Below are 27,528 nucleotides of genomic sequence, written 5' to 3'. Positions count from 1 at the left end.
GAGTTAGGATGGTTTTAAGCTGCATTGTAACTGCTGGGAATTGAACCTGGGTCCTCTGCAAGAACAAGTGTTCTTCACCACAGAGCCATCTCTCCAGCCCCTTACAAGCAGCTCTTTTGAAATTTTTATTTGTATTAGATTGGTTCTCCCTATGTAGCCCTGGCTGGCCTGGAACTTGGTATAGAACAGACTGGCTTGGAACTCAATTGCCTCTGCTTCTTGAGTGCTAGAATTAAAGGTGTGTTACTACACCTAGTTATAATTTGAGATGTTAAAGGCTTTTTTTACTTCAAAGTTAGTAGTTTCTGGAAGACTAGAATCTAGTTTAGTGGCAAGCATGATGATAACATTAGATTCCTGTACACTGTCTATGTTTTATTTCAGGGCCTGTCTGAGAAACTGTCTGAGCAAGAGTTAGAGTTTCGTCGTCGCAGTCAAGAACAAATGGACAGCTTTACTCTGGACATAAATACTGCGTATGCCAGGTTGAGAGGAATTGAGCAGGCCGTTCAGAGTGAGCTCCCTTTCATATTTTTTTTTTTTTTTTTTTTTTGGTTTTTTGAGACAGGGTTTCTCTGTGTAGCCCTGGCTGTCCTGGAACTCACTCTGTAGACCAGGCTGGCCTCGAACTCAGAAATCCACCTGCCTCTGCCTCCCAAGTGCTGGGATTAAAGGCGTGCGCCACCACTGCCCGGCTCCCTTTCATATATTATGGTCTGACCCTGTACAGTTTCTCAGGATACTTTCTTGTTAATAATAGGGGCATGTAGCCACTCCACTATACGATGATACTCAGTTCTTGAAGAGTTGGTCCCAGACTGGACAAGTTTAAGTATAGAGTTCTGAGAAAAAACTGGAAAAAAGAGGATCCAAAAATTAAATTGTAATAAGTGACACATTTCACAACAAGCACAGTAATGTAATAAGGGTGATTTTGGTTTCTTTTTTGGATATTGTCTAATGACAGTAAAAATAAGCACAATACTGAATGTCAAAGTCTAGCTTAGTTCATTATGTTTTTTGTTAAAATGCTTTCAAATAATTTACTTTTTACATAATGTAAGTATGTTGCCTGCATGTATATAAGTACACCACGTATCAGCTCAAGGAGGCCAGTAGAGGGTGTTGGATCCCCTGGGACTAGTCACAGACAGTTGTGAGCCACCTTGTGGGTACTAGGGACTGAACCTGGATCCTTTGGAGGAGCAGCCAGTGCTCTTAATCACTGAGTCCTCTCTCTAACTCCTAGTTCATTGAGTTTTATTTGAAATCTTTGTGGTCTGGTTTTTTCCTTGACAAATTTCTGATGGCCTTAAAATTCTTGGCCTACAGCTGGACAGTGGTATCAAATGCCTATAATCCCAGCACTCAGGAGGCAGAAGCAGGCAGATCTCTTTTGAATTCGAGGTCAGCCTGGTCTATAGAGTGAGCTAGGACTGCTTAGAGCAACCATATTATTTGACTGCCCCACCTCCAAACACTAAATATAAAAATGTCTGAATTAGAAAGCACCATGTGTAGTGCCAGATGCTTTTAATCCTAGCTCAGAGGCAGATATAGGCATAGCCTGGTCTACGTAGCCAGGGCTATATAGTGAGACCCTCTTGCCAAACAAAAAAGAAAATTTGCAAATGTGAATGACGCCTGCATCCTCTTTGACTGTGCATTCTTCTGGGTCTCACAGGAAGGGAAGGGTTCTTGGCTGTGGTACTTACAATCTCCCAGTTTTTAGTGTTAGTAGATCAGGTCCTCATCAAATGATGTCATCTCTTTGCTCCCTTGTGCAAGGCCGGCTTTGACCACGTTAACAAGACTTGTTGGATGTAGATAGAGCATTGAAGGTGCATCTGCTGTATGTGTTTGAGAAGATAGAAAAGTATCTTTCTTTGCTTTATTTCATTTTATTTTTATTATTATTTTTTTTTATTGTAGGTCATGCAGTTGCTGAAGAAGAAGCCAGAAAAGCCCACCAGCTCTGGCTTTCAGTGGAGGCATTAAAGTACAGCATGAAGACTTCATCTGCAGAAATGCCTACCATTCCATTGGGGAGTGCAGTTGAGGCCATCAGAGTCAACTGTTCTGATAATGAATTTACCCAGGCTTTAACTGCAGCCATTCCTCCAGAGTCCCTGACCCGGGGGGTATATAGTGAAGAGACCCTAAGAGCCCGTTTCTATGCTGTTCAAAAACTAGCTGGAAGGGTAGCAATGATTGACGAAACCAGAAATAGCCTGTACCAATACTTCCTTTCCTACTTACAGTCCCTACTCCTGTTCCCGCCTAAGCAACAGAAGCCTCCAGCAGAGCTCTACCCTGAAGATATAAATACATTTAAATTGCTCTCATATGCCTCCTATTGTATTGAGCATGGTGACCTGGAGCTGGCAGCAAAGTTTGTCAATCAGCTAAAAGGGGAATCCAGAAGAGTGGCACAGGACTGGCTGAAGGAGGCTCGAATGACCCTAGAAACTAAGCAGATAGTGGAGATCCTGACTGCATACGCCAGCGCCGTAGGAATAGGAACCACTCAAGTGCAGCAAGAGTAAGGCCTAGGGAAAGTTGTGTAATGTCATATTTCATATCAAAGAAAATCGGCATTGGTATCTGCAGGGTTTGCAACAAGGGTCCCAGAATTGTCCAGAAATGAGCAGGTTCCAAGTCCTGTGTGAGATGTTAACACCTGTTGCATTTACCGTCCTTACACTGCTATCATGCCAATGAACTCCAGGAGGCTTTATCTGCAACTTGTGTAACACTTCCTGTTTTTTAGGTTTTACTGATCAGGCTTGTGAGCCACTCAAAATAATGTTTGTGATCCCTACTATTGATTCTGCCCTTGGAGCAAACTGAATAAAGCAACACAATGAAAACTGAGTACTCTATCCCTTTTCAAACCTGCCATTTCCAGTTTGTTGTGTGAGCAGAAAGCTTCCTTGAAAAGCAGCATCAGTGCTAGGAACTTGTGGCCACAGTGTGGGGGCTGTGAGCTGGGTAACCTGAAGTCCAGGGCCTGCTGCTTTGCCTTTGAGTGTCTGGGTGAATGGATCCCCTCCTGACAGTCACCATCAGGTGAAGAAGCCAAATGCCAGTGTGTTTATAGTTGGGAATCTAGCACTCTGATTGAGCAGCACAGGAAGTAATCTGCATCCCACACTGTTCTGATAGCCTCCCACAGGAAAAGTTGTTCATTGTACTGGGATCCAGCACACATGCATCTGTGCCTCTACTCAGAGTTCAGGAGCCACTGTTTTCCAGTACCTGGAGGGTAATGAGCCTGGAATCTGAAGAAAGGGATTGAATATGTTTTTCCTGTTTCATCCAGACTGCCAGTGAATCCCAGTTTGTCATATTTGCCATAATGCAGAAATATTAGCAAATTCCTACTTTTGACTTAATTCTTATAATCTGAAGACTACCATCGCTACAAAATCTTGTCAATTTTTACACTTTTTTTGTTGTTGTTGAGTTGTGTTTGTTAGATGAAGGAGGATTTTCCGGTTGAGCAACATACCCACAAAGCAGGAAGGCAGTTTCTGTATTGTATTTCTATCATTGCATACCTGCAGCCTCTCTCTCAGTATGGGAGATCACTCAGCGCTCTGCACCGCTCTGGCCTTGTCCTTTGGTTTGGTAGACACTTCACCCTGGGCTACTGCTCAAGCTCTGTCTCCATTTGGAGCACCTGCATGTGGATTGCCCTGTTTCTCAAGATAGAGGCATGGTGGGCACCTATCTGGGGTGGGGCTATAAAGATTTTACTTGAAGATAAGGGAGTATCCACCTCCCTACTCCCTTCTCTAAGGATAGGATAAAATCTCAGAAGTACATTAGTTTGTAATACTTAAAACATTTGTTTGCCATGTAAACTGAGTGTAGTTTCTGTTCTAATCACAAGAATATACTTAATTGTAAGGAAATCCAATTTCTCTTGGAACCTTGAAAAACTTCTCACATGTGACTACTTCATTGTGGTTCATGCTTACAATCAAGTCAGGCCAGACTGAGCTACATCATCGATTCTGTGTCAATACACCTGGGGGGGGGGCATAAATGTTGTGATTAAGCTCATCAAAAACAACGGCTCATTATAGTTCTGTATCAAAGTCATGAAGACTTCAGATCTTTTTTCTGTATGTGTGTACATGTCCTCCACTGGTTTTTGAGACAGTCTTTACTGGCCTGAACTCATCAAGTAGACTAGGTTGAATGGCCAGTGTTTCAAGCATATGCTATTGAGTCAGACGTTTTTGGTGGGAGGGGTTACTTGTGGGCCCTAGGAATGAGCTCCAGGTCTGATGCCGCACTTCACAGCCTGAGTTATCTCCCTAGCCTCTGGCTTTCAGATTTTGGTAAATAAGACAGTGGCTTTCACAGAGTACCTTTATTATATAGAAAAGGGAAGGAAATGCCTGCTTAGCCCAGTCTTTGTTCTTGCTCATGACTTGTTCAGATGTTCTCAGTTACTGCTAAAGTGAAAAAGAGTTTTGAGTTCTTACTCCATTTCAAGGAAATAGAAGCTCAAGGCTCACACTGTAAAGTTTAAAGTGCCTGGTGGTCAGAATCAGCTTCATGCAGCATCTCCTTTAAGGTGCAAATGAAAGCATATCACTGGAACGTAAAACTGACAGACACAAAGCTAAGCCATCACCTATGTCCACTCACCACACTGCCGCCTCCTCATTGCTGTGAGAACATTCACACTGGGTGTGGTGGGGATGACTGATCCTAGCTATGGAGCTGGCAACAGGAAAATCAGAAATCCTTTTTAGACCAGATTTGATCTTTTTCCAAGGTGGGGGAAAAAAAGCCAGCAGGTGAAAAACAATGAGCTATATCATGCTTCTAAACAAAATGTTGGCTTTTGCCTCAATGATTTTTTTTCTAAGAAGGGGCGCTCTGTGTAGCCCTGGCTGTCCTGGAACTCTGCTTCAATGACTTTTTTTGAGTTCCCAAACCAGTAATTAAGCTACAGTAGAATCTTTAGCAATCTTTTAATACAGTACACCGAGTTAACTTCCATCCTTTGTTCTCTCAACAGGTTCTGGATAAAAGCAGTCTGCAAATCTCAAATGAGTAATCCTACCAGTTTCAAAGTAACTTGTTTGAACTCAGTGCAGAAGAACAGGTCATCTCCATTAATATAAAAGGCAAATAAAAAGGCTTGACTGGTAGGAAGCCTGTCTTCATGGGGTTCAGTGGTCTAGGCTTCTTGCAGTTTGAGGCATCTAAGAGGCAGGGAGAAGGTAAAGTTTAATGAGTTCTGAATGGTTATAAAGCACTATCTGGTAGAGAGGACATTGCTATTAGAGTACATCCCATTCGTACAGGGTTGAGGTCCTTAGGAGTAAATAACCTTTACTTTTGGCTACTATGAGGCATCAAGAGTATTAATTTTAAAGTGTGCTGAGTTCTGAATCCTTGGAAAAGTCCAGGTCAGGTTCAGGTATGTAGTACTCTTTATTATGCTTTACTGACTCTGGCGGATTTTAATCACATTTTACACATGACTCTATACCAAATCAGTATACCCTTTTCTCTGGTAAAACTACATTTCACCTTTAAAGCCAACCATTCTATAAAGTCAGCACTGTATCCACACACAGATGATCTACATTATCCTGACCAATGTTTCTAGCAGGAATGCTTCTTCCACTATCTTAGTATACATAGCAATCCGTGTATGTGATCACAGTTTTAGGCAATAGGTTTGGATCTTAATCTGTTTTATTAAGAAATTTTTTTTTATTAAGAAATTTTGGTACTCTTCCCCCTTCAGAGGTTTCAATCCCTGGGGTTTTAAAGAAAAATATTTTTCAAAAGAAATAACAAAAAGGGAAGGGCAGTTACAGAAGACCACAAAACCACAGACAGAACAATCTTGAATCTATTTCCTCTGGACCTCATTCTGAGTGTAGTCAGGTTTTATAGAAGTATAGTTAAAAGAAAATTTTTTTGTTTTGTTTTTTTGAGACAGGGTTCCTTTGTGTTCCAGTCAGTCATGGAAGACCGTAGACTAGGTTGGCCTTGAACTCAGAGATAGAGATATGTCTGCTTCTGCCAGAATTAAAAGCATGCACCACTGCCACCTGGCTCCACACAAGATTTTTGGTTTTTTTGTTTTTTTTTTTTGTTTTTTGAGACAGGGTTTCACTGTGTAGTCCTGGCTGTCCTGGAACTCACTCTGTAGACCAGGCTGGCCTCGATCTCAGAAATCTGCCTGCTTCTGCCTCCCAAGTGCTGGGATTAAAGGCATGCGCCACCACTGCCCGGCTCCACACAAGATTTTAAGACCAATGGGGTCTTGGTAGCTTAGGTGGCATATAACCATTAAAGTCCATACTAAGGAACTAGAGATATGACTCAGCAGTTCTGAGTGCTTGGTCCTTTTGCAAGACGAAGTACAGGTTACCTATAGCTGCAGCTCCAAGGGATCAAGTGCCCTCTTGTGGCTTCTGTGGTTTGCATACACGATTCTTGCCTTCCCACTCTAGGAGTTCTTTCTCCCATGGTTTCTCTAGTTCCTGTTACAGGCTGGCCAGGTAGATCCTGTCCCAGTGTGCTTTGCACTGCTGTAGAATTAAACATGATCTCATGCATGTCATGTATTGTACCTATCAGTTCCATTACTAGAGCCCCCAGTCTTACAAAGCCTGCTGCTTCTTAATACAATTGCTTGCATGTCACTGCTGATGCCTCTTTGAAGCAGCATATTCGCTCATTTTCCAAGGCTTCTCAAACCTCAATTCTGAGCTAAGTGTAGAAGTTTGTGCCTTTAATCCCAGGATTGAAGGAGGCAGAAGTAGGTGGATCTGAGTTCAAGGGTACATACTAAGAATGTCTAAAGAAAAACCTGACCTTTGATTCAGATTCTACTGGATGTGAATTGTAACACCAAAATTCCTATCCCAAATCATCTTGTGTTAAAATGTGTAAATTGAACCAGGTGGTGGCATACACCTTGAATTCAGATCTCTGTAAATTCAAAATCAACCTGATCTACACAGAGAAACCCTGTTTCAAATTACAAGTAAATCTTCCCATATAACCATGATACAAAAGCTGGTTATGGTGTCACACAGCTGTATTCTTTCTCATTCAGGATGCTGAGGCAGGTTGCTTGCCCGTCCCAGCCAGCATGGGGTTCAGTGGTAATGTCTAAATAAGTCTAAAGTAAAAAGAGGTCCCATAGTAGCAAAACCCCATTTAGTTGAGAAAGTATCATTTAGGAATGTGGTGCTAGAGTAGTGTGGTGGTGGGTTGTGTGTACATCACTTCAAAGAGTCATACACTGAGAAATGGCCAACATTAAGAGTTCTGTAAGAATTTGTGCAATCTGATGAACAAGGAATGGAAACTTAATAAAGCACTAAAAACTACATAGAATTGAGACAAAGATAAAACTCGCATAGCTGAGACAGTAAAGATTAGAGTGGTGATTAAATTTGGCACAGAAAATGTATGATTTATTAATATTGGAGATGACACAAACAGCAGACATTATATAGGTAGGCCTTAATCATTCTCAGTTGAGTACATGGCTCAGTAATGGTTTGCTAAGATGTTAAGTTACATGTCCATTCATGTCAGGGATTTTCTTCAGCTGGCTTCAAACCAATGTTCAGTTAAGTCCTGGATGGGAAGAGGCATACCAGAAATGCCACAATGGCAAGGGCACTGCCACTCACAGGTACAGATGTCAATGGGCAGAGGCGATAGCCTTCCTGGCAGCCATCTTCTCCTAATTTGCCCTATGTCCTTTACCAAAATTGCTTTGCAGGTAATTAATCAACTGGCATTCTACCCACCCCTCAACCCCACGTCACTCTGATGCCTTAAGATCCTGTTTTCTAGGTGAGTAGGACAAGAGTGTCAAGGTTTATGAAGATGAAGACTGGGCCCTAGGCTGAGAATAGATACAAAATACCAAACATATCTGTAACCATGGATGCAGGCAAGGCAGAGAAAACTGTTCCTCAACGTAAAACCTGGGAGGAGTATATGGGTCAGTGACAGAAGCACTCATGAATGTAACCCTGCAAACCTCAAATTTGTAACTCAGGTTCCACTAATATCATTTTACAAGAAACAGACCAAGTTGCTCAGCAGCAATACATTGTCATATCATTTCATATCCTTTTGTCATTACTAGCCCTCTATATCTCTTTAAATACCTACTTATAAAGTGCCCACACAGACCAAAATGGTGTGGCAATGTAGAGGAAATAGAGGACCTCATGTCAATGTACAGGCAAGAGCTGTACCACTCTTATCCCTTCAACATTCTTGGGTATTCTATTTCAAGAGCTGTACAATTCATCCCTAAAATTTGTGGGTATTCTAGTTAGAAGATGACAAAAGTCTGGGACTAGGGAGATACTTTCCTTAATAAAGTTATTTGCCATGTGGGTAGGAGGACCGACCTCAGTTCAGATTCCTTGGCTGTTTATGTATGAAAGTTAGGCGGATCCCCAGAGCCGCCTAACCAGTCTAACTGAACCTGCAGTCTCCAGGCCTGTCTGAAGAAATAACATTGTCCTCTGGCCTCCATATGCATAGGAACACAAGAATCAAATACTATACTAGATTTTTAAAAACTCACTTAATTGCTTTATTTAATGATTTTATCATTTGGGCAGCCTAAACTAGTAGCTTGCTTCTGATTTAATCAGTTTTAAGACCATCCATCCGTCTTTTTAAGTACTCCCCAAACTGGGACACTCAACAGGAATTACATGTCTTCATGAAAACCAGTTTAAACTCTTGTTTCTAGGCCAAAGGACCACATATCCCAGAGCAAGTAGGCAGCAAAGGCCTGTGGGTTCTAACATGATGGGCACAGTAGGAATGAGGTCTGCAGACACTGTATTTATGTGGGATTTCTTCTCCTCCAAAAGTCAGACTTAACAGTGCTTGTTGCTGTCTTGGCAAAAAACTGGCCAGATATGCATCTCTATGGTAGTGCATATGAACCCACCCAGGGTCTTGTGTTTAGGCCAGTATGGCACCACAGGGCTTCTATTAGACCCCAGCCCTGTATCTGTTTATTTTACCACTTCTAACATTCCAGCAGCTATTGTGAGCCACCTCTCCCTTTCATTTGTCTTCATTGATGTCACTGTCACTGCTGCTTTCTCCATCGCTACTGTTCAGTACAGTGAGGTTCCCCAGGGCTTCTCTGAAAGGAAGAGAAATGACATTACACTTCAGCTCCACAGGGTCAGGAGTGTTTGGCATCTCTGATCATACACAGTCATAGCAGTTTTGAAAGCAGAAAAAGGATCCCCCAAACTGCACTGAAGCATTGAGAACAAAGATAAAGTTCCAACAGCCAAATGTTTATGACAAATGCCTATGACAGAGGAAATAGCCATTTACATCCCCAAACCCTGGCTTTGTAAGGGAAGCAGGAGAGAATGCTATAAGCACCAGAAGAGGAGATAAGACACTTACCTTTGTTCTGGGTCAACTGTGAAATCCATCATTACTCTTTGGGCAAGGCTCTCACTAACAGGTAAGCTGAAGGCACTTGCCAGCTTTACAACCTCTATGGCCAGAGCAGTGCTACTGGATGCTTTGGCTGTGTCCATAAATTCCTCCAGCAATTCATTTCTGTGTAAAAGAAAGCAAAATTGAACAGTCCTCAACTCACATTTTTTTCTACTACAGACTTGTATATTCAAGTGTCTTCATGTATGTGATATGCCCATAGAAACCAGTGTCAGATGCCCTGGAATTGGAATTAGAAATGATTGTGAGCTCCATTCGGATGCTGAGAACTAAACTTTAGGGAAAAGCAAGCAAAGTGAGCCATTTCTCCAGTGCATACAACTTAATTTAACTTTTAGTCAAATCTTTATAGGCAAGATTCAGAATATATTAGTCAAATTCTCATTAACTTTGTGCAAAAGATAGAGGAATGTTATACCACCACCCTGTCACAAAATGATTCACTGAACAGAGGAAAGGCCTGTGTAGGACGCCCTGAATGGTAGGAGATAAACTGCTTGCCTGTCTAACCAAAGAGCCCTTAAATGCAGTGGCTTAGGCATGTGAAGAAATTCCAACTATCCACCCGAGAGTTAAAGCCCATGTGACTAATTCAATGAGGCTCAACTTACCTGGGAATCTTATTATGCTTTTTGAAGAGTGCCAACATTTTCCTGTGAAAGAAGAGAACAGAAGACTGCTGACAGAAAAACAAGTGGCAACTAGACAAAGCAAGCTATCCTTTTCTCAGGTTCAGAAGCTACGCGACCTCCAAGTCTATTATCCAAACTTTCTGAATTCCTGTGGGCTCCACTAGTTCCCAATCTGGGTGCACAAATTCAACAGATAAATCTGAGATGCAGCCATTTTAGAAGTGCTAGTTATATCCTCCAGGGAGGGAATCTACTGTACACTGCAGGTTAGAAGAGGGAGTGGCATGGGCTTGGCTCCCTCCCTCCCCCTTAAATCTTGTCTGCTCTAAATCCCCATTATGAAGAACAGGCTCAGATTAAGGCAACAGTCTCATGTATGTGAATGCCAACAGCCTGCCACATGCAAGACAGAGGCAAAACACATACATTCAGCTCCCATGACTCAGCTGAGGTCCGTACCCCTGCGCCAATCATCACAGCCTACTTCACAGTGTGTTCAACCCGCCCGACCATGAAAATGCCTTGTTTTTTGGGTTTTGATAACACAGGTGCTAACAGGTCCCGTTTAAGTGAGCTACAAGCGAAAGACAAGTTTCAAACATCTTTTTTGGAGAACTGGCAGGCATATTTGAACTGGCAATGAATGTCCAATACATTCATGTACCCCCCCCCCCACACACACACGGAGGGAGGGAGGGAGAATATGAATGAGATAATCTTGATGTCTCTAATTTTGGAAAAATGAATAAGCCTAAGGTTTCCACTAATAAAGACTAGATTTAGTATATTAGTGAAGTGCTGGTAAAACAGAAGCAGAATAGTGGCACAAACCAAAGATAGTCTTGTTTCTGGAAATACCAGTTGCCAGAAGTCTAAGGGTCCTCAGGCCACACTTTAAGTTAGGGATGGGGATGAGGATGGGGAACACTTGCAAGAGACTTATATTCAATTTTCAGAGCATTTCCAAAGGTGTGCTTTCTCTCACCACTCAGAACCACAGGGGCAGAAGAATGAGGCTAAGTTTCTTGCCCAATAAGACACAGAAAGCCAAAAGGTATGGAATAAAGAGAACTCTCATCTCACCTGAGTACCTTCTTCTCTAGTACATCACACATACTGGCCTTAGAAAATTTCTTGTCTAACTGTATTTACAAGTGTCCACAAAAAAGGCTTGTAGAGAATATCCACCTATCAACCCAAGTAAATGTTTCAGCTCTTAAGAATTACTGTTAAAATTTAGACTTGGAAATGTATACTCACCAGGCTTCCTGGGTTCTGCCACCTCTTAAAAAAAGGACAGCTATATATTGTAAAGGGTTGTCTGGCCAATCAAGAGCAGTCTGCCGGGCATCCTGGTTTTCATATGTGGATTTGATATCAGCAGCACAGTCAGCAAATGCAACCTGAAGCTGAGAGGCTCTGAGTCAGCAGAACTGTTTAGTTGGTCTGACAAGAATTTAAAATCAAGAACTATCACATGCACAACAAACAAGAAATACAGTAAAAAGAAGCCATGACCTGTCCTGGGATAGTACAATTAACTACGTTTGAAATCTACCATGAATTTCCTTTAAAAGGTTTTGTTTTAATTTATTGATTGACTGTGTATACACATGCACACATAAGTGTGCTAGAGCCCATGTACAGAGGTCAGAGGACAACTTGTGGGGGAATTGGTTCTCTCCTTCCAGGTAGGACCCAGGAAAAGAGCTTAGGTCATCAGACTTGGCAGAAAGCACCTTTATCCACTGACACATCTCTGACATATCTTTCCAGGTAGCAATAATAATAAATAATAACAACAATAATAATTCTAGTAAATAAAAACAATTTTATTTTATATGTATGGGTATTTTTCCTGATGTGTATGTGTGCCTGATGCCTGCAGAGGCCAGTTTCCCTGGAAGTGGAGGCATAGACATGGGTGCTGGGAAACTAACCAGAGTACTTTGGAAGAACAAGAAGCTGCCATTAACCACTGAGCCACCTCTCCAGCTTGTATTTTTCTTATTTTTAATTATGTGCCTGTGGGAGAGTAAATGCATTTGAGTGCAGATGTCTGTGAGTGCCTGATAGGAGTACTGGGAACTGACAGCAAGTGCTTTTCCTAGATGTCATCTCTTTAGCTCATGGAATAATTACTATAAAAATAACCTGGCACTCATTGTCACAACCCTTTTCCTGGTGCCCACTTCAGACTAGAGGAATACCACTAAGATTGAAATTCTGCTAACGGTAGTATGTGTTTAACCTGAACCTACATTTATATAGCGGGGCATGCCACAAGGACTTTAAGAGGATTGAAGCATTAGCAAATACATAGGTCAGTACACATCTAATGATGACGGTGAACTCGAGCTTGAAGCCAGCCTTACCTCTGGTGAGTGTTTATCCCTTGCCATGAGCATCAAGACTTCTTTTCTTAGGGCATCTTGGAAAGTATGGCCATATTCTTTACAATCTTAAAGCAAAAGAAAATAACAGTGATAAGTATTTGGTGAACTTTTATCCATTACTGACTTTTATCTTCTGGTGGGATTAGAATTAGATTTATTAGAATTAAAGAAAACCTTAATTCCACCACTCTGGGAGGCAGAGGCTGGTTTACAAAATGAGTACCAGAACAAACAGAGCTACACAGTGAGACCTTTGCCAAATGCCAATCAGAACTGTTTGTAGTCAATGTATAAAACAGCCTATGTACAATACTTGGGTAAGACACAGAGCTAGACTTTGGCACTCATTTCTCAGGCACTGATATCAGAAAGATCTTATTTTCCACATGTGTACTCATCCAATATACTATGAGCAACGGCCTTGAAGTCTGACCTTGACAAATGCGTTAACTTCTGTTAAGAATGGAGGCTTTCAGTCTTAACAATGTAAATATGTTAATCATCAGTCACTGAAGTAAGACAGCACTGGCACAAAACTGTCACAAACCTTTCCAAATCTGAGGAACCATTTCTAGCCTATTGGCCACATCCAATGCTTGAAGAAGACCTATGAATATTTGGAAGTTGGGAAGGAACACCTGTGGGGAGAAATACAAACATGATTTTATAGCATCTATCAGAAAAGACATTTTCTCACATATTCATCTACAAAGAGAAAAGATGAGTAATAAAGTCTCTTACTGAAGGTATTAGGTCCTTATACCACTTCAAGGTGACATCAATTTGTTCCAGTGAACAAATCAAACTGAAAAACTTCGAACTGTGGAGAGAAAAAGTGTGTTTAGATTAAAGTCTATGTGTATCAATAAGGTATGATTAATGATTAGTGAAATTTCAGTAGAATTATTAATGTATTAAATCATAAATTTTTAAAGTTTACAACTTTAGGTCATTGAGATGGGTAGAGGTACTTTACCACATAAGCCTGGCAACCTGAGTATCATCCCTGGAACACATGCAATAAGAGCAGGAAAGAAGTTCTCCTCTGGCACCCTCCCCCCATTGCTGTCGCATGTGCACACAATAATAAAAAAATATATACTTTCAAGTCAGACTGGTCAATGATTAACCAAGGAAGTCATAATATTACTGCTACTTTTAATTTTTTGTTTGTGTATATGTACACGTGTGCCTGCCTAAATAGGTTTATGTAGGAGAGGGGGTTGTGTCGCAGATGTCCTCCTCAACTGCCTCTCCATCATCACTGAACCTGGAGTTCCATTGTTGTGTCCACCCTGAATGATCACTGAGCCCCTGGGATCTATGTTAAAGACCAGCTCCAACAATGTGTTCAGAGGTCCAAGGAGGGGATGGGAGTTGGCGATGATGTAAAGCAAGCATATGCTTATACACCTGGGAGATGAAACAAGCTCCAGCAACTTTACACATACATAAATATATACACACATACACAATGGGTGGATGGAGTCAGGCTCCAACCACTTTACATATATACACAAAACATAGAGACACACACACACATTTTGTGGATGGAGCAAGCTTCTACAAGCAGGCTTGAATAAACTTCATATATATACATACACATATACATATTTGAATAGAGCAAACTCCAATGAGCTGACTCCAACTTTATTTTCTCTTAAGCCTTTTTATACCACCTAAGACAAAGTTCTTTAAGAAAAACCTAAGAGTCACAAGTTACTTCGTCTCTAAAAACAATCACCACAAAAACATATTCCTCAAAAACAGATTTAAAATCATTACACAAAAGGAATAATATGTAATAGGATTATATAATCCTATTACATATTATTATTCTTTTGAAATTCATACTTAACTAAACATTCCCATTTTTCTATCCACAAGTTCACCATAACCCCAAAGCAATAACTCTTTTGTTACTAATTAACAAAGCTTAAGCAATCCAGTCTATAGAAGCAAGTTAGCTGATGACAATTTGTACTTAGCAAGAAAGATCATCTACCTTATGTCTTGTTCAGCTAAACTAGCTAATCATCTATTCTCTATCCTTATATTTATAATAGAATTATTTACTCTTTATCCATAACCCTGTTTTTTCATAGTGCACACTGAAACCTATGGCCACATCCCTAAATCACAGGATTCTAGAACTTAGACCCAACCTAGAATGTTTTGTTTGATAATTAACTTGTCCCAAGCCTGTTTTTCTTTTCCAAGTGCTTGTAATGCATGAAAAGTCACTGTATTCCTTTTCTAGCCTATGCAGCCCTCATTATTTTACAAAGGAGGGCACACATTTCACTCTTAGTTCTAACTTTATTACACCTTTCTGGCAAAACAATCTCCTTAAATTTTCTATCAATTACTCTAACTTCCTAAAACTATTTAAATCAAATCAGGTGGGCTGTCTCTAGGAAGCTCACTTGCCCACTGTAGGTCCCTCTGCATGCCATCCGCCATTAAGGTTTTCTCCATTCACCCAATGTATGTATGTATGTATGTATGTATGTATGTATGTATGTATGTATGTATGTATGTATGTATGTGTTGGAGCTTGCTTTACCCACCAGGTATGTGTGTGTGTGTGTGTATTTATGTGTTAGTTGTTGTTGGAGCTTGCTTTAACCACCAAGTGTGTGAGCATGTGCCTGTTTTACATTGTTGCCAGCCCCACATCCTGTCCTTGGATCGCTGAACATTGTCAGAGCTAGTCTTCAACAGATCTGCCTATTTCTACTTCCTGCTTCATCATGGGAAGATACATGTCACCAGTGGGGGCTGGGGACCCAAACCTCTTAAGAACTTATGCTCCCACTTTACCATGGAGCCATCTCCTCAGCCCCACTGCCTTTATCTCCAGGTGTTTAATTACAAATACTATGAAATAATGGGTACATCACCTAAAACTAGAGTTGAGATATACAGTCTTTAAGATCCTCCCACTGCAGAATCTAGCAATTAAACTGAATGGAGGGAACTAGAAAGATGGCTCAAGAGCTAAGAGCCCTTGGTCCAAAATCATGAGGACTAGAGTTTGGATCCTGGCAACTATGTTAACAAACCAGGCATTTCTAGCAAGTGCTTAGAGGCAACTCCAAAGCAGGGCAGAGATAGGAGGCTTGCTGGGCTCCAGATTAGCTGAGACACAAGCCCCCAGAGTTCATGAATAGATCCTGCCTTAGAGGAACAGGTAGAGAATTATGGAGAGTTCCTGGTACCCTCTTCTGGCTTTCACATGCATGCACAGGTGGGTGAATACACACACACAGACAAGCACACACATAATAAATCTTTTAAAATATTAAGTAACATACTTACTAATAGATTTTACGTTGAATATCATGTCCGATCAGTTTCCGGTTGTCCCCCGTGTTTAAAAGACCATGTACTTGGTAAGCAAGCTCTAAATCTCTGAGAGAAGAACACTGAAAATTTGCAAATAGTATTATCTATCAGTAGTAGACAGTCTTGTAAGCCAATGCCTCAATAGAGTAAAAAAAAAGTATGTTATTTCTTTGTATAAATACTTAACACTAGATCCAACTTTCTAATAGACAGCAAAAAATTAAGAAGGAATTGGTGCATAAAGTACAGCCTAGGTTTATGAAATTTAAGACAAAAGTTTATATTAGCAATTCTACCACTGTACTATCAAAATCACCATGAGACAGCTTCAAGAACCAGCCTTGAAATGCCTCCGTCCAACCCTCCTATAAATAATACACTACCAAAGGGGCTGCTTCTGAGTGGCTATATGAACTCTCAGAGGAAAAGCCCAGAGCACAGACACTAGGCTGCCACACAATTATCCTCCACAAACAGTATGCTCTCTACTCATCCTGAAAACATGAAATTTCTCCTGTGATGATGATAAAATGAAAACAAACAACAATAATCTATTTCCATCACTTTACAAAGATAATGGGAAAAAAAAATTCTGAAAACTTAATCAAAACAGACATTAAAAAGCAACACTATGATAGCGATAGGATCTAGATTGTAGAGAAAAAAAAAAAAAAGAGTTGAAGCAAGACATGAACAGAGGAGACACACAGAAGCCCACAGTTACAGGCAAAACAAGGGAATAGAGAGGAACCTTTGGAGCAGGGACAAAGTAATAAAGTGGCACTTACCACAATCATGGCTAACTGAAAAAATTTATCTGAAAACCAAAGTTCACAAGAGGTTTGGTTGGTGTGGATGTAACATTTTCATATCAATAATACTACTAACATCCTTGGCTTTTTCAGACTGTTTAATCCAAACAGCTAAATAAACATTGCTCAACATAAAGCCTCTAATGGTATTCAAGCAAACCACCCCTCATTAGCTGGGGGTAAGTACAAACAACTTCTGTACCTACCATCATCAAGGTCCTGTGGAGAAAATGTTCTTCCCTCTAATTCATTCATGATGTCATAGATGATGAGGGATGGCATTTTTATAGAGCTACCTGCAAAACAGCAAGGTGAATGGCTTTTTATCAGGAGTCCACTTCTATAAGCACTACCAACTTCACAGCCCGAAGTTACAAATAACCTCCTTATCTGTTGCCTCCATCTTTATAGCATAAGACCTGGCAGAAAGCTGGGCAGGGCCAAAATCTTGTTATAGGTCAAAGCCCCATCCATCCTTGGGTTCCATTTAGACTTTACCCTTACTATATCTCATAAGCAGCTCAAATTTCTTGGAATGGGGCAAATACCAATACCCCCTATCCCAAACCAACACTTAACTAAATTATTTAATGGTACCTGTGTTCTTTTAAACCAAGTCAGATAAGGAAGCCAAGAGCAAACCCAACTGCAAATTTCATGGATGGTGTGGTTCTTAGAAGTCACACAGCCATATATACTTATTAATCCCAACACTAAGGTAGGAAGATCATGAATCAGATGTTCACCTCTGTTACATAGCAAGTTCAAGACACTATGCTACACAGCAAAATAACTGGGTTTTAAAAAAGAGAACTGAATACTAATAGGGCAATTATTTGGTTGCTACTTTAAAACTGTAATTTTGCTGTTGTTATGAATGGTAACGTAAGTATCTGACATGCAGGATAGCTGATGTATGACTCTCAGGCTGAGACCCACTGATGCATGGGAATGTGTACCGTATGTGAATAGTGGTCCCCAAGTCCAGGAGAGTCTACCAGACTTACCCCAGAACCCGGTGGGTAAGCCTGTGGAGCAGAACATGTGTCCTCTAGAAGGTCAGCAAGTTCTCCTAACCATTTAAACCAGAGCAGTGCTTTCACTGGTTTAAATCAGTGTTTTCAATCTGTGGGTCGAAACCCCTTATCAAATGACTCTTTCACAGGGGATATGTATCAGATATTTACATAGCAATTCGTAACAGTATCAAAGTTAGTTATGAAGTAGCAACAAAAGTAGTGTTATGTTGGGGGTCACCACAACATGAGGAACTGTATTATAGGGTTGCAGCATTAGGAAGGTTAAGAACCATTGACTTAAACCATCTCTTGGCCCTCAAAGTATTAATATATATAAATATTAATGTATACATTAATCTATGTACAAAAATCATTAAAAAATGAGTCACAGACTATAATGTAAGACCTAGCACTCTAAAATTGCTAGAGAGAAACCACCAAAGGAACGAAACTTCAAAACAATGGCACAGGCAAGGACTCTCTAAAAAGGACATCAGTAGCACAGTATATGTAGCAAATAATTATTACTCCCAACACTAAGGTAGGAATACCATGGATCAGAGGTTTACCCATGAGACTACTCCCAACACTAAGGTAGGAATACCATGGATCAGAGCTTTACCCATGAGACTACTCCCAACACTAAGGTAGGAATACCATGGATCAGAGCTTTACCTGTGAGCTGCTTCTGTGATTCCCTAGTCACTTCCTCCCATCTCACAGTGGAACACCAGGATTAGATGCCCACTACCCAGTCTGGCTGGCTTTACACTGGTTCTGGAATCCAACTTCAGTTCTCAAGGTTTGCAAGACAAGCACTTAGCCCATTAGACTATCAGCCTTTTTGAAACAGGGTCTGTCTTGGTGCTTTGATAAAATGCAATGACAAGAGCAACCGAAGGAAAAAAGGGCTAGGTTGGATTGCCCCGAGTTGAAGGATCTACCTGTTTCTGCTAGGACTGTAAGTGTGTGCTACTATACTCTGTGTTCTGGGGATCAAAGTCTATAGTTTTTAGATTGTGTAACAAGCGTTTTAAAGACTGACCTACTTTCCTAGTTCCCCTCTATCCCTTTTTCTGAGACTCATATAGCATTCGCTGGACTGGAAAACATCTGACATGCTTGCTCTGACTTCTCAAATTCTGTGATTCTAGACAAGTCCCACCAGGTATGAAATACACAATAAAGATCTATTTAAGAGCAACAGTTAAGTTTCATTTGTAGGATAACAGAATTGGAGATAATCATATTAAGTACAGTTACGTTACACTCACACAAATATTACATTTCTCTTTCAAATAATATCCAGATTACGCAGATGCTTATGTTCATATATGAGATGTGAGAGGAGGAGAGGAATCACTGAGGAAGATGACTGACAGGACTGTAGATGGAGATTAAGAAAGGGCACATCACGGGGCACAGAGATGGCTCAGTGTTATAGAAGGACAGCTGCTGCCAAGCCTGATGATGGAATTTGACTCTTAGATCCCACAAAGGAAAAAATATGACTGGAAAGGCTTAATGTCAAGATTAAAAAAATATATATTCTATTTTTCTTTTTTTTTTTTCTTTTTTTCTTTTTCTGGTTTTTCAAGACAGGGTTTCTCTGTGTAGCCCTGGCTGTCCTGGAACTCACTCTGTAGACCAGGCTGGCCTCGAACTCAGAAATCCACCTGCCTCTGCCTCCCAAGTGCTGGGATTAAAGGCGTGCGCCACCACTGCCCGGCAGGTAAAAAAAAAAATATTCTTAAACTACCTAATTACTTATGGCTACTAAGCTATTATACTGAACAGCACAGTTCTAAAGACCGTAAGAAACCCTTAACTACAACCCATCTGTCTATTTTTTTTGGAGTGCAAGAATGTACACTTTATAGCCCTCTCCAAGTTTGTATTTTATATTGCAATCAAGGGTACTGCCAGTCATGCCTGTCCCCACCCTTGATTCTGCTTCTGCCTCTTAAGTGCTGGTGCAGGATTACAGGCATGCAACCATGCAGGGTTGAAATCTATTTTTAAATTATTTATTTATTTATATTTCACGTGTATGGGTTTTTGTCTGCATGTATGCTTATGCATGTCTGGGGCTCCTAGAGGCCAGAAGCAGCTTTGGATCCCCCATGACTGGAGTTATAGATGATTTTAAGCCATCATGTGGGTGCTGGGAATTGAACCTGTGTCCTCAATCCCTGAGCCATCTTTCCAGCCTCTGAACTCTCTCTCTCTTTTTTTTTCTTCCTGAAAACATAGTTTATGTAGCCTTGGCTGTCCTTGAACTCAAGAGATCAGCCTGCCTCCCCATCCTGACTGTTGGGATTAAATAAAGTTATTCATCACTATGCCCAGCAAATTCTGTTTTTAATTCATATACACAGCAGATACTTTAACAATTATAACAACTCAACAGAGATGGTCAATTTACATACAAATCAAGATAATGTAAGGTTATACATACCTCTTGGATAAAAGATGTTAATAATATGACGGTATGTTGCAAGTGAGGGTTCTCAAATAACCAGGTAGATAAAGGGAAGAGAGGAAAAAAAAAAAAAACCAGTAAAAACTCAGCTATCCAAAATAAAGCTGAAACACAATGTCACAATGTTACTATTTCTATTCCTCTGAAGATAGTTTTAGCTCATCTCATAAAAAGATGAGATCGCCCTAAAGAAAGCAGCACCTTGTCATATTCATACAAGTGTGACCAATCACTGAGAATAGCAAAGCACCATGAAGTCAATCAATATCCACCTAATCTTCAATTAAGTAATTAGTGAAATATTTACAGTATGTTGGCACATAATTTGGGTTAGAGTATCTAATTATGCTAGAAGGAATTTAAAGCTGGCTAACAAAGCAATCGATTTATATCAAAATCAAGAGCGCTACAGAAAAAAAAAGTCTCTCAAATGTTAAAGTAACATTGTACTTCCTGTAAAGAACATAAAAGGCACTCCATCACAGCAGACAGTTTTCACTTGGTATCCATGGGGACGTAAACCAAGAACCCCACTGATGCCTGGGTATTCATATGCTCAAGTGCTCATATGAAATGGTGACATACTTACATATAACCCACACATACCCTACTATATGCTTCAAAGCATTTCTAGACCACCTGTAACATCTGATATGCTATAGAGGCTAGGCAAATACTTCTTGTATTATTTAGGGATTAATGACAAAAAAATGTTTACATTTTTTCCTGACATTTTTATCCGGGGTTGAATGCTGAGACAGATACAGCAGATACAAAGGGCCAACTGCACGTGAAGTTACGTATGCAGTAAGAAAATTCTAACAGAATGAGGGTAAGAATGAAGACACTTCCTGCTTTTGTGGGTGGCTGAGCCCAGCGGCCACCTCAGCACCTCGTCTTCAGTGTGGATTCCTTACCTATTCCAATATGTTTCATTTCACGTAATATCTGCATGGCCGGTAACTTTGCAAGTGAGTGAAATTTCGGGAGATACTTCAAAATTGTATTAAAAGTCTGCAGGTTTGGTTTCACCTTCTGGGCAACCATATGTTTCAGTAGATCCTGGGTAAATCCAAAACAGGAAACATCTTTTACTCCAGTGTAATTTGCGAAAACTGTTGAGAGAACTTAACTCTGTGGCTACCTGTGAAACCCATTAACACCATACACCCAATTAAAAACCATATACTTTAAGAAACAAACAGCCTGGTTTGGTGGCCCAAATCTTTACTCCAGCACCTGAGAGTCAGAAACAAAAGATCTCTGTGGGTTCAAAGGAAGCCTGGCTTACATAGCAAGTCACAGGCCAGTTAAGGGCTACACAGTGAAGTCTTTTCTTTTTTCTTTTTTTAAATTTTTATTGGATGTTTTATTTACATTTCCTATGTTGTCCCCTTACCCCATCCCCCACCCACCCAGGAACCCCCAATCCCCTCACCCCTCCTCCTTCTCTGTGGATGTAACCTCTATCTACCTCCCCCACTCCCACCTCCCCACCCTCAAAATTCCCACCCCCTGGGGCGTCCAGCCTTCATGAGGTCAAGGTTCTCTTCTTCCACCTATGCCCAGCAGGGCCCTCCACTCTTACATATTCAACTGAAGCCCTGAATCCCTCCCTAAGTGCTCCCAGGCTGGTGGTTTAGCCCCTGGGAGCTGTGGTTGGTTGGTATTGTTGTTCTCCTCATGGTGCCGCAAATCCTTTCAGCTCTCCTTCAGTCTTCACTCTAACTCCTCTATTGAGAACCCCATGATCAGTTCAATGGCTGGCTGTGAGCATCTGCCTCTGAGTATGTCAGACTCTTGAAGACCTCTGAGGAGATATCCTTATCAGGCTCTTATCAGCATGCACTTCCTGACTTCCACATCAGCATCTACCTTTGGTGATTGCACATGGGATAGATACTCAGGTGGAGTGGTCTTGAGACGGCCCCTCCTTCAGTTTCTGTCCCTCACTTTGTCTCCATATTTGCTCCCTTGAGTATTCTGTTGTTCCTTCTAAGAAGGACCGAATCACCCCCACTTGGTCTTCCTTCTTTATGGGCTTCATGTGGCCTGTGAGTTGCATCTTGGGCATTTCAAGGTTCTGGGCTAATATCCAATAATCAGTGAGTGAATACCATTTGTGTTCTTTTGTGATTGGCTTACCTCACTCAGGATAATTTCTAGTTCCATCCATTTACCTAGGAACCTCTCAAATTCATTGTTTTTTTTTTCTATTTTTTATGAATTTTAAATGCAAATTTCTTCTTTTTTATTTATTTATTTTTTATATTTATTTTTATTTTATGTATGTGAGTACACTGTCACTCTCTTCAGACACATCAGAAGAGGACATTGGATCCCATTACAGATGGTTGTTAGCCACCATGTGGTTGCTGGGAATTGAACTCAGGACCTCTGGAAGAACAGTCAGTGCTCTTAACCGCTGAGCCATCTCTCCAGCCCCGAATTCATTGTTTTTAATAGCTGAGTAATACTCCATTGTGTAAATATACCATTTTTTGAATCCATTCCTCAGTTGAAGGACATCTGGGTTCTTTCCATCTCCTGGCTATTATAAACAAGGCTGCTATGAACATAGTTGAGCATATGTCCTTGTTATATGTTCGAGCATCTTCTGGGTATATGCCTAGGAGTGGTATAGCTGGATCCTCAGGTAATGCTATGTCCAATTTTCTGAGGAACCGCCAGACTGATTTCCAAAGTGGTTGCACCATCTTGCAGTCCCACCAACAATGGAGGAGTGTTCCTCTTTCTCCACACCCTCGCCAGCATCTACTATCACCTGAGTTTTTAATCTTAGCCATTCTGACTGGTGTGAGATGGAATCTAAGGGTTGTTTTGATTTGCATTTCCCTGACGACTAAGGATGCTGAACATTTCTTTAGGTGCTTCTTGGCCATTCGAGTTTCTTCCGTTGAAAATTCTTTGTTAAGCTCTATACCCCATTTTTTAATAGGGTAATTTGGTTGTCTGGAGTCTAATTTCTTGAGTTCTTTGTATATATTGGATATTAGCCCTCTATCAGATGAAGGATTGGTAAAGATCTTTTCCCAATTTGTTGGTTGTCGTTTTGTCCTATTGACAGTGTCCTTTGCCTTACAGAAACTTTGCAATTTCATGAAGTCCCATTTGTCAATTCTTGATCTTAGAGCATATGCCATTGGAGTTCTGTTCAGGAACTTTTCCCCTGTGCCCAAGTATTCGAGGCTCTTCCCCACCTTCTCTTCTATTAGTTTCAGTGTATCTGGTTTTATGTGGAGGTCCTTTATCCACTTAGACTTGAGCTTTGTACAAGGAGGTAAGAATGGATCGATTTACATTCTTCTACATGTTGTCCTCCAGTTGAACCAGCACCATTTGTTGAAAATGCTGTCCTTTTTCCACTGGACAGTTTTAGCTCCTTTGTCAAAGATCAAGTGACCATAGGAGTGTGGGTTCATTTCTGGGTCTTCAATTCTATTCCATTGATCTTCCTGCCTGTCTCTGTACCAATACCAGGTAGTTTTTATCACTATTGCTCTGTAGTACAGCTTGAGGTCAGGGATGGTGATTCCTCCAGACGTTCTTTTATTGTTGAGAATAGTTTTCGCTATCCTGGGTTTTTTGTTATTCCATATGAATTTGAGAATTTCCTTTTCTAACTCTGTGAAGAATTGAGGTGGGATTTTAATGGGGATTGCATTGAATCTGTAGATTGCTTTTGGCAAGATGGCCATTTTTATTATATTAATCCTGCCAATCCATGAGCATGGGAGATCTTTCCATCTTCTGAGATCTTCTTCAATTTCTTTCTTCAGAGACTTGAAGTTCTTGTCATACAGGTCTTTCACTTGCTTGGTTAGATTCACACCAAGGTATTTTATATTATTTGCAACTATTGTGAAGGGTGTCATTTCCCTAATTTCTTTTTCAGTCTGTTTATCTTTCATGAAGAGGAAGGCTACTGATTTGCTTGAGTTAATTTTATATCCAGCCACTTTGCTAAAGTTGTTTATCAGGTTTAGGAGTTCTCTGGTGGAAGTTTGGGGGTCACTTAAGTATGCTATCATATCATCTGCAAATAGCGATATTTTGACTTCTTCCTTTCCTATTTGTATCCCTTTGACTTCTTTTTGTTGTCTAATTGCTCTGGCTAGGACTTCCAGTACTATATTGAATAGGTAGGGGGAGAGTGGGCAGCCTTGTCTAGTCCCTGATCTTAGTGGGATTGCTTCGTGAAGTCTTTTCTTAAAAAAAAAAAAAACAGAAAAACCAAAAACAGTGACTAAGTACTGCCTGTGCAGGGCCAGCAATCCCACCCTCTAGAAAAGCCTAACACTATCATGGGATCAAGGAGCCTCTCTCTCTCCAACCTATCATCCACCCTAGAGAATTACGGTGTCTATCTGAAATGTTCTACTAAATTCAGACAAAACAAACATATAAAATAACCTAAGAACAGATCACTATGATATAAAAATGTTCTACTTTTAAGTTTGGCCCCAAATCCTTTCTTTCTTTTTTTTTTTTTTTTTTTTTTTTTTTTAAGGTTTTTCGAGACAGGGTTTCTCTGTGTAGCCCTGGCTGTCCTGGAACTCACTCTGTAGACCAGGCTGGCCTCGAACTCAGAAATCCGCCTGCCTCTGCCTCCCAAGTGCTGGGATTAAAGGCGTGCGCCACCACAGCCCGGCCCCAAATCCTTTCTGTTGGTTTCAATTTGTCATCTCTGGCTAGAATTATAACAGGTATGTTACGTCAGTAACCTACAACAAAAACAATCACAGTGAGCTGTTGCAGCTCTACCTGAATTCTTGCTCTATGGTGATTGCTGAATTGGTGCTCTCTTTTCTCCGAGTAGACAGCACTGAGCAGGTGTTCCATGAGAGCAATGGCGGCCACAGAAATGCTAAGTTAATCATTACTAAAAGGTAGCTACAAGACAAAGAAGGTGGTTGCTTACCAGTATATCATTCCATTTCTCCTCAAATTTCTCACTGAGTATGAATGTTTTTGCTTCAATCAATGCATTAAAGGTGTATACATCAGCTGTAAAGGAAAAGTACTTTAACAAAACTTGAGGTTAAAAATTCACCCCATAAAAGCTGAAAGTGAGAAAATGGTGAGTCTTGGTGTCTTAGCTAATTTCAGTAAGGCCTTAGAACTAGATCTCCACTCCCACTTTAATCATGAGCACAAGACAAACAAACATGGCATCCACTATGCAACAACTGTGGCAAAATCCAAAGATCTCATGAATTTTGGTAAGATCAGCAGTTCTCAACCTGTGTGGGTCATGACCCTTTGAGGGGGTCACAGATCAAATATTACATTACAATTCAAAACGGTAGCAAGATTGTAGATATGTGTTGGAGGTCACCACAACACGAGGAACTGTATTAAAGGGTTGTGGTATCAGGAAGGTTGAGAACCACTGTGTTAGAAGAAGACACAGGTGTGACGGGGTCCTTAAACTCACCACTAAGTCTGTTATTTAATAACTCGGTGTACAAGTTCAACGCCTGTGCATAAGCTCGGTGCTGGAGAGGAAAAAGTGAACATCGTCAAAGTCTTCCCAAGTGGGAATGTGAGCACACAACACAGAAGACTCCTATTCTCGGGAAGCTTGTATCCTGTTTCTTCCAGGAGACACTGGCAATGCCTAGAGACATTTCCAGTTGTCACAACTGAGGATGAGGCAGAAACAAATTACTCACATCTCATGGGTAGAAATGGGGAAGACAACACACTTGCACATCTTCCAACACACAGGAAAGCTTCCAATAAGCCCTCTGCTCTAAAATGTTAGTATAAGTGGGGGAGCTCGGCTCAGTCCTTTAAGACAGTTTGGTGCTCAATCAAAAAGACTGGAGTTCTCATTCCCATACCCATGTTAGGAGGTTCACAAATGCCTGTAGGAACTCTGGCTCTAAAAAAATCCATCACCCACTCACCCACCCACACCCTTACATGAACTTAGACATAGACAAATACATGAATACATACATAAATTTAAAAAGCTTACAAAGCTTTCATCAAGTTGTTCATCCCTAATCCAAAACCTGAAATGCTGCTAAATTCAAAAATTTTTGAGGACTGATATAAAGACATAATTAGGATCTCACTTAACAGGTTGTGGACAGCATAGGCTAACGAAGATATTACATGAAATGATCACTCTAAATACTGTAGTGTATACCCAGGATCCCAATTACTCTGGGAAGACTTGTTGAGTCTGAGGGCAGTACAGATCTTTTCAGAGAGCTTGTCTGAAAAGAAAAAAAGAATTTTTTTTTTTTTTGCCAGGTATTGTGGAGCACCTGTAATGAGGCAGGCAGATTTGCATGAGCTTAAGCCTTCTCTGCCAGTCCAGCCAGTTAAGGTTATACAGAGACCCTATCTCAAAAAGTATAACCTTTTCATGTTATGCTTATTGAAAAATATATGAGCCGGGCAGTGGTGGTGCACGACTTTAATCCCAGCACTTGGGAGGCAGAGCCAGGCGGATTTCTGAGTTCGAGGCCAGCCTGGTCTACAGAGTGAGTTCCAGGACAGCCCGGGCTATAAAGAGAAACCCTATCTCGAAAAACCAAAGAAAAAGAAAAAAAAAAAGAAAGAAAAGAAAAATATATGAAGCAAAGGGATATCTTGCTTAAAACTGACCCTAAAATATCACATTATGCATATATTCATGATCCCAGTCATTTTATAACCTTGTTAGTATGGAGTGGAAAAGAACAAATTCAATGGATCTTTACGATAAACAAAGAAAGGTACCTTCACCATCCCACGGATCATTGTACAGTAGGAGTGCGCATTCTTCTCTGGCATTAGAGCAAAGATTCTCTCAGCATTGTTTTGTGCTCTAGAAACATCAGAGTAAACATCATCTGGAGGTACAGGTAAAACTAGTAATTGGTACCATAGGCAATGTACATAACTATTCTATGACTCAGAGTATCACAGGTTATCACTTCAAAACTGCTTAAAGATCTTAAGTTGTCTAGACATTCCCAGCTCTCAGGCCATGACCAAGAATGACAAAGTGGTTATTAACATCTAAGAAATACCCAGGTCAAATACAAAGAACAAGATACACAGCAGAGGCTGTTTCTCTGGCTCACTTCTTACACCCTAAAACAAAATTCCCCAAGGTAACCCTGCTCCTGAGTCTTGCCATATTCTAGCACGAGCAGTTTTGCCTCTTTTACTACAGGGTAAGAAAATGGTACCTACCTTGTATAAAGGTTCATGTATACTGAACACCCTAGGATATGAGCTAAGATTTTACTACAAAGTCTATGTGTGTGCATCTGTTTGAGTGTGTGCAGTGTGTGCCAGTGTCCATAGAGG

At 40.7% G+C, this 27,528-nt stretch overlaps 2 protein-coding genes and 1 non-coding gene across 13 annotated transcripts in view; 1 reads left to right on the top strand and 2 right to left on the bottom strand.

Moving 5' to 3' along the window:
* The window catches only part of Immt (inner membrane mitochondrial protein), a 42,963-nt gene extending 40,089 nt beyond the window's left edge, over positions 1 to 2,874 (top strand). For all 10 annotated transcript variants that reach the window (XM_028762342.1, XM_028762335.1, XM_028762340.1 and 7 more), the window contains 2 exons: positions 385 to 514; positions 1,933 to 2,874. In XM_028762342.1, the coding sequence (XP_028618175.1) occupies positions 385 to 514; positions 1,933 to 2,546 (744 nt within the window). In that variant the 3' untranslated portion in view covers positions 2,547 to 2,874. The remainder of the gene's footprint in view (positions 1 to 384; positions 515 to 1,932) is intronic.
* A 4,562-nt stretch (positions 2,875 to 7,436) lies between these two features.
* Ptcd3 (pentatricopeptide repeat domain 3) overlaps positions 7,437 to 27,528 on the bottom strand; it is a 33,599-nt gene continuing 13,507 nt past the window's right edge. The window contains exons 10-24 of one of the 2 annotated variants that reach the window (XM_028762321.1): positions 26,953 to 27,040; positions 25,655 to 25,715; positions 25,139 to 25,224; positions 21,114 to 21,258; positions 20,173 to 20,223; positions 16,902 to 16,991; positions 16,672 to 16,700; positions 15,857 to 15,963; positions 13,277 to 13,355; positions 13,083 to 13,173; positions 12,515 to 12,600; positions 11,400 to 11,548; positions 10,119 to 10,160; positions 9,451 to 9,609; positions 7,437 to 9,175 (exon numbers count right to left, since the gene is read on the bottom strand). In XM_028762321.1, the coding sequence (XP_028618154.1) occupies positions 9,094 to 9,175; positions 9,451 to 9,609; positions 10,119 to 10,160; positions 11,400 to 11,548; positions 12,515 to 12,600; positions 13,083 to 13,173; positions 13,277 to 13,355; positions 15,857 to 15,963; positions 16,672 to 16,700; positions 16,902 to 16,991; positions 20,173 to 20,223; positions 21,114 to 21,258; positions 25,139 to 25,224; positions 25,655 to 25,715; positions 26,953 to 27,040 (1,345 nt within the window). In that variant the 3' untranslated portion in view covers positions 7,437 to 9,093. The remainder of the gene's footprint in view (positions 9,176 to 9,450; positions 9,610 to 10,118; positions 10,161 to 11,399; positions 11,549 to 12,514; positions 12,601 to 13,082; positions 13,174 to 13,276; positions 13,356 to 15,856; positions 15,964 to 16,671; positions 16,701 to 16,901; positions 16,992 to 20,172; positions 20,224 to 21,113; positions 21,259 to 25,138; positions 25,225 to 25,654; positions 25,716 to 26,952; positions 27,041 to 27,528) is intronic. The other variant, XM_028762322.1, reaches the window with a different exon arrangement.
* LOC114617020 lies at positions 10,486 to 10,622 on the bottom strand. The gene has a single exon (XR_003710733.1). It is a non-coding gene; the product is annotated as a small nucleolar RNA SNORD94 (small nucleolar RNA).

This window comes from Grammomys surdaster, unplaced genomic scaffold, assembly GCF_004785775.1.
Source record: "Grammomys surdaster isolate TR1022 unplaced genomic scaffold, NIH_TR_1.0 133, whole genome shotgun sequence".
NCBI classification, from domain to species: domain Eukaryota; kingdom Metazoa; phylum Chordata; class Mammalia; order Rodentia; family Muridae; genus Grammomys; species Grammomys surdaster.
The sequence above is the reverse complement of the archived record's forward strand: the minus strand, read 5'-3'. Positions and strand labels throughout refer to the sequence as shown.